Source organism: Mixophyes fleayi, chromosome 2 (genome assembly GCF_038048845.1).
Source record: "Mixophyes fleayi isolate aMixFle1 chromosome 2, aMixFle1.hap1, whole genome shotgun sequence".
Classification (NCBI taxonomy): Eukaryota; Metazoa; Chordata; class Amphibia; order Anura; family Limnodynastidae; genus Mixophyes; species Mixophyes fleayi.
In genome coordinates, this window is record NC_134403.1 from 39,001,100 (window position 1) to 39,013,890 (window position 12,791).

Sequence of the window (12,791 nt, forward strand, 5' to 3'; positions counted from 1 at the left end):
TTGTACACAGGACTTTCTCCATTAACAGAAGACACATTTTAGAGCAACAGAAGACACCCTTATTACATGAGTATGGGTTTAGTTGATTTTTATGCTGAGAAAAATCATTGAGAGTTCACGCTTTGGCTTTCTAGCTCATCAGATACAGATTATGGTGTAGAGAAGTGATGGGCAAACTCAGTCCTCAAGGGCTACCACCAGTTCATGTTTTTAGGATTTCTTTAATCATGCACAGCTGAGTTAATCTATTTGGCTGGGTCAGTAATTATCCCAGCTGTTTCTACAGACAGGAATCCTAAAAACATGAACTGTTGGTAGCCCTTGAGGACTGAGTTTGCCCCCCCCCCCACTGGTGTAGAGCAAATAAGAACATTGTTACAGTTGGTAAAGATATGAAGAAATTGAGAAGTTTTTCAAAGGAAATTCTAATAATTTGTACATGGAGGAGCGAGATATTTTGTATGGTATAAGAGAGGGGTGTGTATCAGTGTTCCCTCTAAGCTGAGCAATCTGGAAATGATAGAGTTAAACCTGTATCTTACTAGGAAACATCCAGCAGATTTTGAATACAAATCTTTAGGGTGGAGCCCTCATTAGAGTGACCTTTTACCTCTTTTCTTACCAGATTGCTCAGTTTAGAGGGAACACTGGTGTGTATGCTAGTCTAAAACATTGCTGACTTTTCTAGTTTCCTACAGAGCTTCTCTCGCAAGGTCACTGGCTCAGACATGGGGATCTACAAGCTGACATTTGCAACAGGGAAGGACCTGTGTGCTGGAACCTCTGATCAAGTATCCATTGTTCTTGTGGGGGTCCAAGGTGAAAGTGCTAAACATCAACTGCCCCATAAGTGGAATAACTTCAAACCTGGAGCAGTGAGTATCTTATAAGAGTCACAATATGGGAATGTTATACTACAAATAAATAGAATTAAATAAGGATTTCACTCAAACTAAAACATATTTACAGATGATGCTCTATAAGCTTACTGCTTGGCCTCTTTAAAACAGGCAAATATAAAATTCATAGGGGTCACTGACCCTAGCTTAGCCTTCTTGAAGCAGGCCTAGCGGTAAGAGGAGATAGCAGTAGACATGGAACCATTACAGCCAATGGGAACCCCAGTGGATCCAGAAAATCCAAGGTTGTACTTGTTGTTGTTGTTTCATTTTCTATAGAGTCAGATCACCATGTTACATTTTCAAGGATCGGAAACCAGAGAGAGTTTATAATAAGGAAACATCTTATTTAAAGTAAAATAGCAATATGTGTGGGATCGACAGTAATAAATCTTCAGAATAGTGTCTGCAACAAAAGATAAAATATTACTCCAGAGGGGGCAAGTCATTGTTACATTTTCAAAACTAAAACTCATATATACCATGTTACAAATATGAATGTTTTGGCATAATAGCCTTTAAAAAAAACATCTTGTTCGTTACAATCCCATTTAAAAAATGAATGTAAATATACTGAATATTTAGTTGGCCCCTACAGTATATATCTGTCATAAGCATTTTTTGAATATAGGGAAGTAGAAGATTATATATGTTAATTATTGTGTACATTTTTAAAGGTCTCATAAACAAATATGCTGCTCAGTGGATAGACCCCAGAAGGGCTACTGTTCTTGCATATAACTGAAATAAGTCTAGCCTAACCCTTCATCCATTCTGTATACAATAAAATAAGAAACAATTCATAAAAACACAGGTTTGTATCTGAGGAAAAGTAAAAACTACATATATTCTATTGGCATTCTACCCATGTATACAACTTGTCATGAAGAAATGTTAGAATGTTTTATATTTGGTTCTTTAATTGATTCATATAATGGATTACCCTGATATTTACATGTTAAACATATAAATCAAGAAGTCTGCAAAATATGCAATTTTCTAGAAAAATGCCATTACCATTGTTATATACTTGTCTATGTCCACAAAGTCCCTGAACTCTATTGGAAAAAACTTCACATCTCCTTGTATAAATGGGACACTCATGGTCTATCCTAATGAGAATTCTAGACATATTCCATGCCAAGATTTTTAAGGCTCTACTCTGCTTTTCAAGGTAACTGACTTTGATGTTAACATTGAGGAAGATCTGGGAGAGCTCCTGTTGATTCGGCTGTCAACAGAGCACTACAAGAAATTTAATATGGATGCCTGGTACTGCCTGTATGTTGAGGTGACCTGCCCCAATGGTCAACTCTACCAGTTCCCTTTCTATCGGTGGATCCCTGCCTTTACTACTGTGGAGATCCCAGAGGGGAAGGGTGAGTTGGAATTTATTGCAGGACTTGGATACAGATAGGAACTCTTACCCAACTTATACTTGCATTTAATAAATGCATCATAAAATCACTAATATAAGTCTCTCCAGTTGAATGTTAGTGCACAGGACTAGATATTAGAGCTGAGAAGACTGGCTCTATGTAGAATGGTACATGTCACACTATAATTGTGAAGGTTTACATGTGGGGACCATCTTGTACTGAATGAGATGGTTTACTCATGTTAGACTTTAATATCAATCACTAGTTACCCATGTATCATGTCACATTTACTTAATTACAATAAAAACTGTACTGATGGTTGTTGGTGGTATCATGACAAACTCTCTCTTTCAGGAATTATATTAACTGGGAAAACTAATCCTATTCTTCAGCAAGAACGGCAAGTAGAACTGGAGAAGGAGAGAGAAACACACAAGTGAGTGACCAATGTACATGAAGTAATGTCTTGTATACTTGCTGCCTATGGGAAAATGTCTTGTCTTCCAGGGGAGAGGAGATTCACTTACATTTTTAGATTTTTTTTAAAATTGGTGAATAAGTAATATATGCTACAGTATATATGTATATATAAGCGTCCTTTTTAATGTGTGTTCATGAGGTAAAATTACCTCAGAAAAATGAGTTTGACCCCTGAACTCGTTTAATTTAGCCTTTACTACCCCTCCCACGGGGGGGAAGGGGGATGATGGAAGTTAACTGACTTTACTATTCTCATTTTTTTGTCAAATAATGTCAGTATACCAAATTTCAGGTCAATTGGATGAGCCCTTTCTGAGAATAGTTTTTTCCACACACTCACTAACACACGCCGCTAGGCTTATATATATTAGATATATATTTATATATCTCCATCCAAGCATGTAAACTGGTGCTTTATTCCAACTAATCATGTGTTTGCTTTCAATTTCTGAACTACACTATATAAATGACACAATCTGATTAATCAGCATGAGCTGTAGCATATATTACTTGTTCACCAATTTTCAAAACATCTACAAAATTTCAGTGAATCTCATATATCTATATCAGAGATAAGCGGTCGGATTCTGAGATACCTGACAGGTCCAAATTTTGGGTTTCCGAGTCGATTAAGCCATCACTCGGTCTTGAGTACCATACTCTGATTTGAAATCAAGGCAAAATACCATTTCTGGTAAAATTACAGTTCTCATGAGTTGGATCAATATCTTCTAAATATAGCCCCTATTTTAGAAGTGATAGCATGTGAGTTAGAGGTTTGCTGCAACTCTGTGCTCAAAAAAAAAAAACGCTTGGACAGGGTGAAAGAGGCAATTGATATTGCAATAGCTGTGATTTTATTGCAAAAATGTAGTTTATTTAGAGATCAGTCTGCTGGAATTGTCTGCTGATCAATTGTGTGTGTGAGAGAGGGAAGAGTAGACAAGCAGTGGCTACTGGTTGTTGTAATAGTATATTATAGTATATATGGTATAGACATCTGAACTATTTAGTGCAGAAAAAGCAGGGTGCTGTATGACTGTGAGCAGCACAAATATATTTCTTGTTTTTAAAGAAAATGGAAATGGCTAACACTCCCTATACCACTCACAGTGGCAAAAAAGACTCTGACTATGCCCAGATTTTGCTAGTAGGGGTCCTGTTACTTCTGACACACATACTAGAATGCCAATTGAAAAAGCGTGCCCAACACAGTCATGCATCTTCCATAACTTCCCCTGAACCACCTTCACTCAGAATGCAGGTCTGTCATCTCCAAAACAGCCATAGCAATACATGAAATGAACACTCAGGCTGAAGAACAACTTGGGCACTCACAGAATCCTGAGGAGAGTCTAAAGGTATCCATGAGTGTTATATGTGAGTCTGATATCAGATTCTAAAACTGTAATTATAGAGCAGCCTTCTTCTCAAATGTCTCAACCATTTGGAAATGTGAGTATAAGTAATGATGATTATTAAGACAAATAAATTGAGAATGCTACTTTGGAACTAGCATACCAGTACCAGCAGTAGTAGTAATTTTTCGGCCTCTACTAGTAAAAAGGTCATGCAGGAGCAAAGTGTAACAAAGGGTGCTCAAAATCCAAACTGTTTGTCAATCTCAAAGAAAACAGCCCTTGGTGTAAGGATTAAGGGAAAAAAAATCTGATGACTGTGGTGATTTCTACAAAAAAATGAAGATAGCCAATATTCCATACACCACCTGCAGTCTGTCTAATGAGTACTGATTACTGCCTCTACACTTTCCATGATGCATGCTGTCTAATGTTAAAAATATTTTTTTCTGTGGTCTGTCTCCCAGCAATTTTCTCCTGGGTGCAGCCCACCTTCATCTATCAGCAAGTGCTCTGGCATAATGTTTCATAGGGATGGTAGCATGCTTTGCACACAATTTGGTTGTTCAGAATCTCTTAAAAATTCTGAGGTCATTGCAGAAGATGGTGCCTATGGCCCATAAAGTTTCTGGACAGTTTTGGCATCAGTAACTGCATGTAGATCATTGCGGCAGCTGCTGAAAAAATTATTTACCATGCTACCAACTGAAGTAAGCGTTTATGTGGTCGACAGCTAGACTTTAATTTGGTCGACATTAGGAAAGTTGACAACATTAGTTCGACAGTTCAAGTGTCAACATTATTAGGTCAACAATTCACATGGTCAACAGTATTATTAGGTCAACAGTTCAAATGTAGACAGTATTATATGGTTAGTGTTAGGGATATTATTGTCAACCAAAAAGTACTGTCTACATTTGAATTTTCAACCTAATAATAGTGTTGTCATTATTGTCGACTTTGCAATCCTATCTATATTATAGCATCGACCATATAAATGTAGGTCATGTAACTCTTGTACATATGTATCACACCCAGCAAGAAGTAGTAGCGTAGTGGAATTCCACACTTCATAGATATAGAAAATATATATATATTTCTCATCTTTTGTTTCTAAATATAAACAGAAGGTCTGTGAATCAATAAATGCATTTTTGATTGGATTATATGAATGTATTCTATAGCATATACTTACTTTGTGTCCTGCAGGTGGAAATTTTATGCAGAAGGTGCCCCTCACTGCATCGATGCAGAAAAGGCTACGGATCTGCCACCTAATGACCAGTTCTCCTTCCTAAAACGGACCAGCTTTGGCTACACTATGATATCCACGTATGTATCTAGTCTGAGAAGACTACAGTAGTCATACAACTGTAATGACCCCTGAATGCCAACCCTGACTCTTATTCATACTTGCCAACTTTTTCTAGTTGGTGTCCGGGAGCTGCCGGGGGGAGGTGGGCTTGAAAGGAGGCGGGACCCGAAAAATTGCATAGTTTTGGACCATGACGTAATGATGAAAACGCGTCATTTTACAGTGGGAGTGGGGCCAAATGCCGCAATTCCAGGAGAATCGCTGCATTTTGGACCTATTTCTGTCCACTTCACTAGGAAGTGGACAGATGAAGGAGACTGCCATACAATCACAGGAGTCCGGGAGACTCACCTGGAATCCAAGAGTCTCCCAGACATTCCGGGAGAGTTGGCAAGTATGCTCTTATTACTATTTATCAGTAAGCTTCTACCTCTGTGAGCAGCGGCGCATGCAGGATTTTTATAGGATTGTATACAGCACCGCCGCGGACGCTTCATTGACAGCGCCGCGGCTGCTATATAGTACAGTGCCGCTATGTAGGGGCACTTTAGCGGAGGGGTTTCTGGAGACCCAGAAACACCCCCTGCGTGTGCCCCTGGGGTGGTTACCTGGGGTGTATCAAGGTTCTAATCTATTTTTATATGTTGTGTTCAGACATAACTGAGCTTTCAAAGTCTGCTGATCAGTACACAAGTGCAGAAACCATACGAGGTAGAATTTTAGGATTTAACGTTGCAAATACTCATGAAAAAAGTATATTTGTACATGGATATCATTAATTTTGAAGTGCTAACAGAGATAATGACCAGGATTATTGATCCCTATGTAAAGTACTGGAAAAGAAGAGGAAATATTATTTTTGAGGGGCACTCATAACATAAGGAATACAGATCAATAGAAATTTAGGTCTGTAAATAGTTCCAGATTATGATCCCCCCCAAATCAGAGACGGTCATAGAATTCTATATGTCGCCATTAAGGACAAAAATATACGTAAAACACTATAAAGAAAAAAAAGTAACTTATTTTGTACCCATAAAATGTTGCAATGTTAAAAAGAGAAATATTCTAATTTTAAAATAAGTGAGTGTTCATAGGGTATAATTTCAAATATGAACCTAAAAAGTGAGTAATATGGGAATTATATGGAATTGGACCCAACCATGATAGGAATACAAGCTCCATTGTTGTGATTAAATGTAACTTTTTTGAGGCACTTAATATAAGTATTAGTTTTCGAACCCTGGAGAATAATGCACTTTGAACTGTAACATTGATAACAGTACATCTGTCTATCCACTAATAATTGTTGTTTTGGGTTCAATCCCATATAATTTCCATGTTACTCACCTTTTAGGTCCATATTTGAATTTATGCCCTATGAACACTCGCAAATTACAAAATAAAAGTTAGATTTTGTCTCTGCTTAGTATATTTTATGTATCTTTTTGTCCTTGATAACAAAATAGAGAGATCTATGACAGGCCCATAATCTGGAATTATTTATAGACCTAAATGTCTATTGATCTGTATCGCTTATGTTAGGATTGCCCCTTATAAATAGTATGGGGTAAATGTATCAACCTCCGGTTTCTTGAACTCCCACGAGTTCGGTGTCTTCGCAGCAGGTTGATACATTTACCCCTATATCTTCTTCTTTTAGATTCTCAGTAGTGTGTGTGTACGTATATGTGTGTGTATATATATATGTGTATATTATGGGGTAATGAGGGGAACAACCTTCTACTTGGAAATACTGCTCAAGGAGGACATCTAACACTCTTCTGTTCCGTTATCCTCATGCATCTACCATATGCACTGCCTGGACACTCCCTACTGAACTGTTTGCAAACAATAAAAATGCATGCCCTTTTATTTTTGTTTCTTGTGACCTCTTCTCCCCACTCCACCTCTATGCTGCTGTTATCTATCACCCTCAGGTTCTCATTCTGAATTCCTTGACAACATTTCCACCCGGCTTTCTTACATCCTTTGTTCTGACCTACCCATTCTTATTCTATTTCAACATCCATATGAACAACTTTACTGGCACTGCCACCTCTAAACTCCTCTCGATTAGTTCATCCTGCTACCTCTCCCAATGGATATCATCTCCCATCCATCATGATGTACACTTACTAGACCTGTTGTTCTCCCATCTCCAGCTTCTCAAAATTTGCCTTCCTGCTTTCTGATCACCACCTCATTTCCTTTTTTCCTCACCTTGCCTCCTGCACTCCATGTGCAAAATCTAAATGGCATTGACCTGATTCTCTTCTCAGCCTCACTTGAACTATTCATCTATCCTATATCTAACCTGTTCTGCCCTAATGCTGCAGTGCCATTCTACTACACAACATTCACAGTTGCAAATCCAAACTCTAACTCTGGCACTCCAAACCGAGTGCTCTAGTACAACCAAGAGTGATTGGAGAAAAACTCACTCTATTGCAGACTTCCTGCATTACAAATGTTTCCTGTCTTCTTAGTATACCACCGTCTCTCTTACTTTACTTTAGATCCTTAATATCCACCAAGTTAATCCAACACCACCATCTGTTTGCTGCCATCAACTTGCTTCTCTGCCCACCTCACCATTCTCTACTTCTTCCCTTACTGCTCATGATTTTGCTACTTACTACAAATCAACACCATCTGTAACAAAATCATCTCATCAGATTTATCACCCTATACCCAACTTCTCTTCCATTCAGCTACTCACCCTCAGTTCTTTCTCGCTTATTACTGAAGAAAATCTCTTAATATTCCTTGATTCCTCTTCCCTCTCAACCTGTCCTTTCAATCCCATTTCCACCCAACTCCTCCACACCTTGCCCCCAATACTTAACCTCTGTCCTCATCTCCTTGAAACCCTTCACTACCTTGGCCTTCACAGCACTGTTATCTCCTGGTTCACTTCCTACCTTCTAAACATAGCCAGAATATTCCTCGCTCATTCAGGACGATCCCAAACCCATATCCAATATCTCCTTATCTCCCGCCTTGACTACTACAACCACTTCTATTCGTCATTTACCTCTACAAACCATCCTAAACACTGAGACGAGACTGATCTTTCTCTACTGTCACTCTACATCTGCTGCAACACTCTGCTAAACCATATACTGGCTTCCCATTCCTCCAGAATTCAATTTACACTACTCCCATTCATCCTTTAAATGCCACCAACTCATCCCCTCATATACCACTGACATCATCATGAGATATACTACACCTCTGCCTCTTTGACTTGCATCTGACCTATGCCTCTTCTCCTCTCTGGAAACCACCTCTAACTACCACCTCCAAGACTTCTGCCATGCTGCTCCTCACTTATGAAGATCCGTATCCTACCTGACAGAACTCCGCCCCCAACTTTCAATATTTAACGTGATCTCTCAAAACCCCCCTCTTAATTATAGCCTATCCTATCCCCCCAACTGATACTACTATATTTTTCAACCAGCTACAGTTCTGGGTCCCCTGTGAGTCCTTCTAGCTCCTAATTTGTCAGCATTACCCTTTACCTCTAGATATATGTGCAATTGTATTTTGAAAGATTTGTAACTGATAGTCCGGTGCTGCAGAGTTTTGTGGTGCTTTGCAAATAAATGATGATCATGATGATGAACCTGTAGAAGATGAAGTACCTCTTGGTCAGTCAGCCAAGTTATCCTAATATTTTATTCAGGAAAGGAAGACTTGAAATTAATTAACTTCTTGACCCCCCCCACAAAATAAAACCACAGCAGTGATCTTTATCTTCTTATTTGAACATACTAGTTTCCATCCTGAGCATTGATGTGGTTATTTCTCTTTCAACTTAGCTATTAGATGTTGGAGTAATAGACTTAGTCCAGGCAGTTGTCAGTACTGTGCATATGGTTGTTTGACACCTTTATCCTACTTACTCTCACAGAGGACTTGAAATGAAGTTGAAAGGATTCACAGACAATCAGGATTCATGGTCTGATCTTGAAGATATTAAATTGGTGTTTTGCCTCAGACAGTCAGATCATTCAGGTATGTTTATATTGTCTCTTTCCAGAACTACTTCTATAAAGCAGAATTTTACCACAAAAACATCTCATGCAAAATGAGCTTTGTTACTCTTTGAACTATGCCATTTATCTGTTCTGGTAACACTCATCTAATTCTGCATGAAAAGAGATTTCCTTACATGTCAGCCTACAAAGGTCTTAAACTCCAAACTACTTTCCTGTAATGACTAATATAAAATTATCTGTAGAAAATATAAGGTTTGTTTAGTTTGATATGGTAATCATACACTACTGAGACTAGGAACAACTGACTTGTTAATGAAGGTTTGTGCGATTACTTTTGAGTCATTATTAGAAGTTTCTCATCTTATAACATTAGAATCTTATCCCCCATGTTGTTGTACAATCTTGTGAAATGATCTGTATTGTGCACAGTAAAAATCCAGGTAGCTCCACCTTTCACACAGTATAATGCTTCTAGACATCGTGTCTTTTTTCCCTAGATGTGGTGGCTGAGATATGGAAAGAGGATTACTTCTTTGGTAGCCAATTTCTGAATGGAATTAACCCTATGCTAATCAAAAAATGCTTCAAAATCCCTGCAAACTTTCCAGTTGGTGATGATATGGTGGCTGCATCTCTGGGGACGTCCACCAACCTTCAAAAAGAACTAGAGGTGGGTTTTGTATGGCAAGTGATGACCAGTGGTGGTTATTGAATGCAAATGACTTTGAAACTTGTTGACTATCCCATTTATTCCTTTAGTGCATAGTTAATTCAAACTTATGCTTTATGACTCATATGTCTTTCAATAATCTGCCTGATATGTCTTGCAGAATGGCAACATCTTTCTGGCAGATTACACATTTCTTCATGGGATCCCAGCCAACAACTCCATTAATGGAAAACAACAATACATTGCTGCCCCTATGTGTCTACTATGGAAAAATCATCAAGATCAACTTGTCCCTATAGCCATCCAGGCAAGTTTCAATTTTGGAATGTCTATTTACTGTAACTGGTAAAAACAAATTTGAATGAAAAATTATTCAGAATTCTGTTCTCTTTGAAATATCTAGTATGGTGTCCAATATAATAATCTAGATACATGAGAATAGACAACATAAACTTTTATGGCTCCAGTTTTCCCCAGTCCTGTAGATCAGTAATCCAGTAATTGGAACATGTTTGCTGGTATGGCCACAAACTTCAGGGTACCAGTTGCTTCAAATGAGTTCTGCACATTATATGTCGTCTTTAAAGCATAGTGATGTTTTAGTATATCACCATGCTGATAACTGTATACAATGTGGGACACTGCATACCTTTTGTTCCCAGTAAGTCTTGGCACCTGTATGTCATTGAACATGGAAAAATGATCTGTGAAAGGTATGAAGGAGCTAAAAATAAATTCTTTACAGCAGATAGATATCAAAAAACAGATTCAGACCCCAGTTGATAGACAAACAGATTGTACGCCTCCTGGCTCATTCTTCCAACCCAAATCAGAAGACCCTGCTCTAAAATTAGAACAATGTTTACTTCAGCAAAAATTAATTTGTGGTTTCCCCTCCTGTTGACCAACTGGTAATGGACTCAATTTAGAAAATTCCTAAGAAACATCAGCTAAAGCATTACTTGGATACACGTTCTTTTTCACAACTAAGATTTCCTAACCTTTTAATATATTCAGCTGCTTTATGGTTAAACACATGCAAATGTCTCTGCAGTACAAAGGGCTTTTTCACAAATTTTAGCATAACTGCACATGCAGTGAAGATGCACTGATCGCTTCTAAACCACATGGTATAGGATACGTAGATGATAAAGGATATGTGGATCTAGATGTGCTTTCTCTTACAGTTGATGCAAACCCCAGGAGAGAACAATCCAATTTATCTACCCAATGACTCTGAATCTGACTGGTTACTGGCCAAGATCTGGGTGCGCAATTCTGACTTCCAAGTGCATGAAGTGGACACTCACCTTCTCCGCACTCATCTCTTTGCTGAGGTCTTTAACATTGCAACCACCAGGCAACTTCCAATGGGCCATCCAGTGCACAAGGTGAAACCTGTTTAAACCATTGTCCTGAAGAGAGTTTAGTTCACAGCAGAGTTTCAATAAATGAGCTATGGGGCCAACCACATGAAGACCTTCATTGTGGCTTAATGTTGGGAACATATGTGGATGCTAACTATTTAGTTACCAAGGCATATGTCATCATTTAGCATTTCTAAATATTACTAATCTTGTTTCCAAGGACTTTAAATTTTCCATGTTGTCGTTCATATGGCGAATTGGATTGTTTAATCTGGAAGAGCAAAATACAAATATCATCCACTGCCTGACAGCATAAAATCTGTATTTATATTTTAATATTGTAGACTTTGGTTTGATTTGTTGAAATGTTCAATAAGACAGTTTTATGCCCTACAAAGCATCAGATGACATTGTCCTAATCTTAAGTAAGTGTGTAGTCATTGTGCTTTCTGATGGGACAAAATGAAATGGTGCTATGATCATGCCTCTCACAAACTACCATGACCATTTGTCTAAGACTTGATTAAATATTTTGACATCAGCCATTCCAATATATGCCAGAATTGTAAACACCAATGCAGGACTTTTACGGACTTGTTTTCACTTTCTTAATAGGCTATCATTTTTGAGCTGCTGATTCTAAGGCACAAATTACTAATTGAAGCAGATTTGAAGGGCTTTATATTTTCTGCATGTAAAATGAATTTCATCAGGCCCTCATTATGGCCTAGAATAGATGTGTCTATAAGCAGTATATCTTTCTCCCCCCAGCTTATTACTCCACATCTTCGCTTCACCCTGGAAATCAACGTCCTTGCCAGAACTCAGCTCATTGGTCCCGGAGGCCTCTTTGATCAGGTGAGACCCTGACTATACAAAGGTTACACAGTCTTCATTCCAATGCCAGCTATAATCTGTTTAGTGCTTTGTTTTGACTTGATCCTATAATTTCAGCATTTACAGTACAGCGGTGTATAAATGATTGTCAGGAAATTACAAAATGCAAAATTGCAGAAAACATATCTAACACATAGTCCACTTTTCTCCAGGCTGTGGTGACTGGAAATGGAGGTATTGCAATACTGCTGAAAAGAGCAATGGATGGGGTCACTTACAGCAGCCTCTGTCTCCCTGAAGACATCCAGACAAGAGGAATGGAGTCCATTCCCAATTACCTGTATAGGGATGATGGGATGAAGATCTGGCTGGCTGTGGAGAGGTAGAGATGGAAATAGATTTGCAGAACATTGGCCTGTCCCAACTACTCAACCAGAGGGAGATGACCTCATTTCCATCTTTAAAAATCCTCAAACTGG

At 38.4% G+C, this 12,791-nt stretch overlaps 1 protein-coding gene across 1 annotated transcript in view; it reads left to right on the top strand.

Moving 5' to 3' along the window:
* Positions 1 to 2,160: 2,160 nt before the first annotated feature.
* LOC142139793 (polyunsaturated fatty acid lipoxygenase ALOX15B-like) overlaps positions 2,161 to 12,791 on the top strand; it is a 22,196-nt gene continuing 11,565 nt past the window's right edge. The window contains exons 1-9 of the mRNA XM_075197663.1: positions 2,161 to 2,278; positions 2,633 to 2,714; positions 5,326 to 5,448; positions 9,351 to 9,454; positions 9,936 to 10,108; positions 10,269 to 10,415; positions 11,296 to 11,499; positions 12,247 to 12,333; positions 12,525 to 12,694. Coding sequence (XP_075053764.1) covers positions 2,161 to 2,278; positions 2,633 to 2,714; positions 5,326 to 5,448; positions 9,351 to 9,454; positions 9,936 to 10,108; positions 10,269 to 10,415; positions 11,296 to 11,499; positions 12,247 to 12,333; positions 12,525 to 12,694 — 1,208 coding nt within the window. The remainder of the gene's footprint in view (positions 2,279 to 2,632; positions 2,715 to 5,325; positions 5,449 to 9,350; positions 9,455 to 9,935; positions 10,109 to 10,268; positions 10,416 to 11,295; positions 11,500 to 12,246; positions 12,334 to 12,524; positions 12,695 to 12,791) is intronic.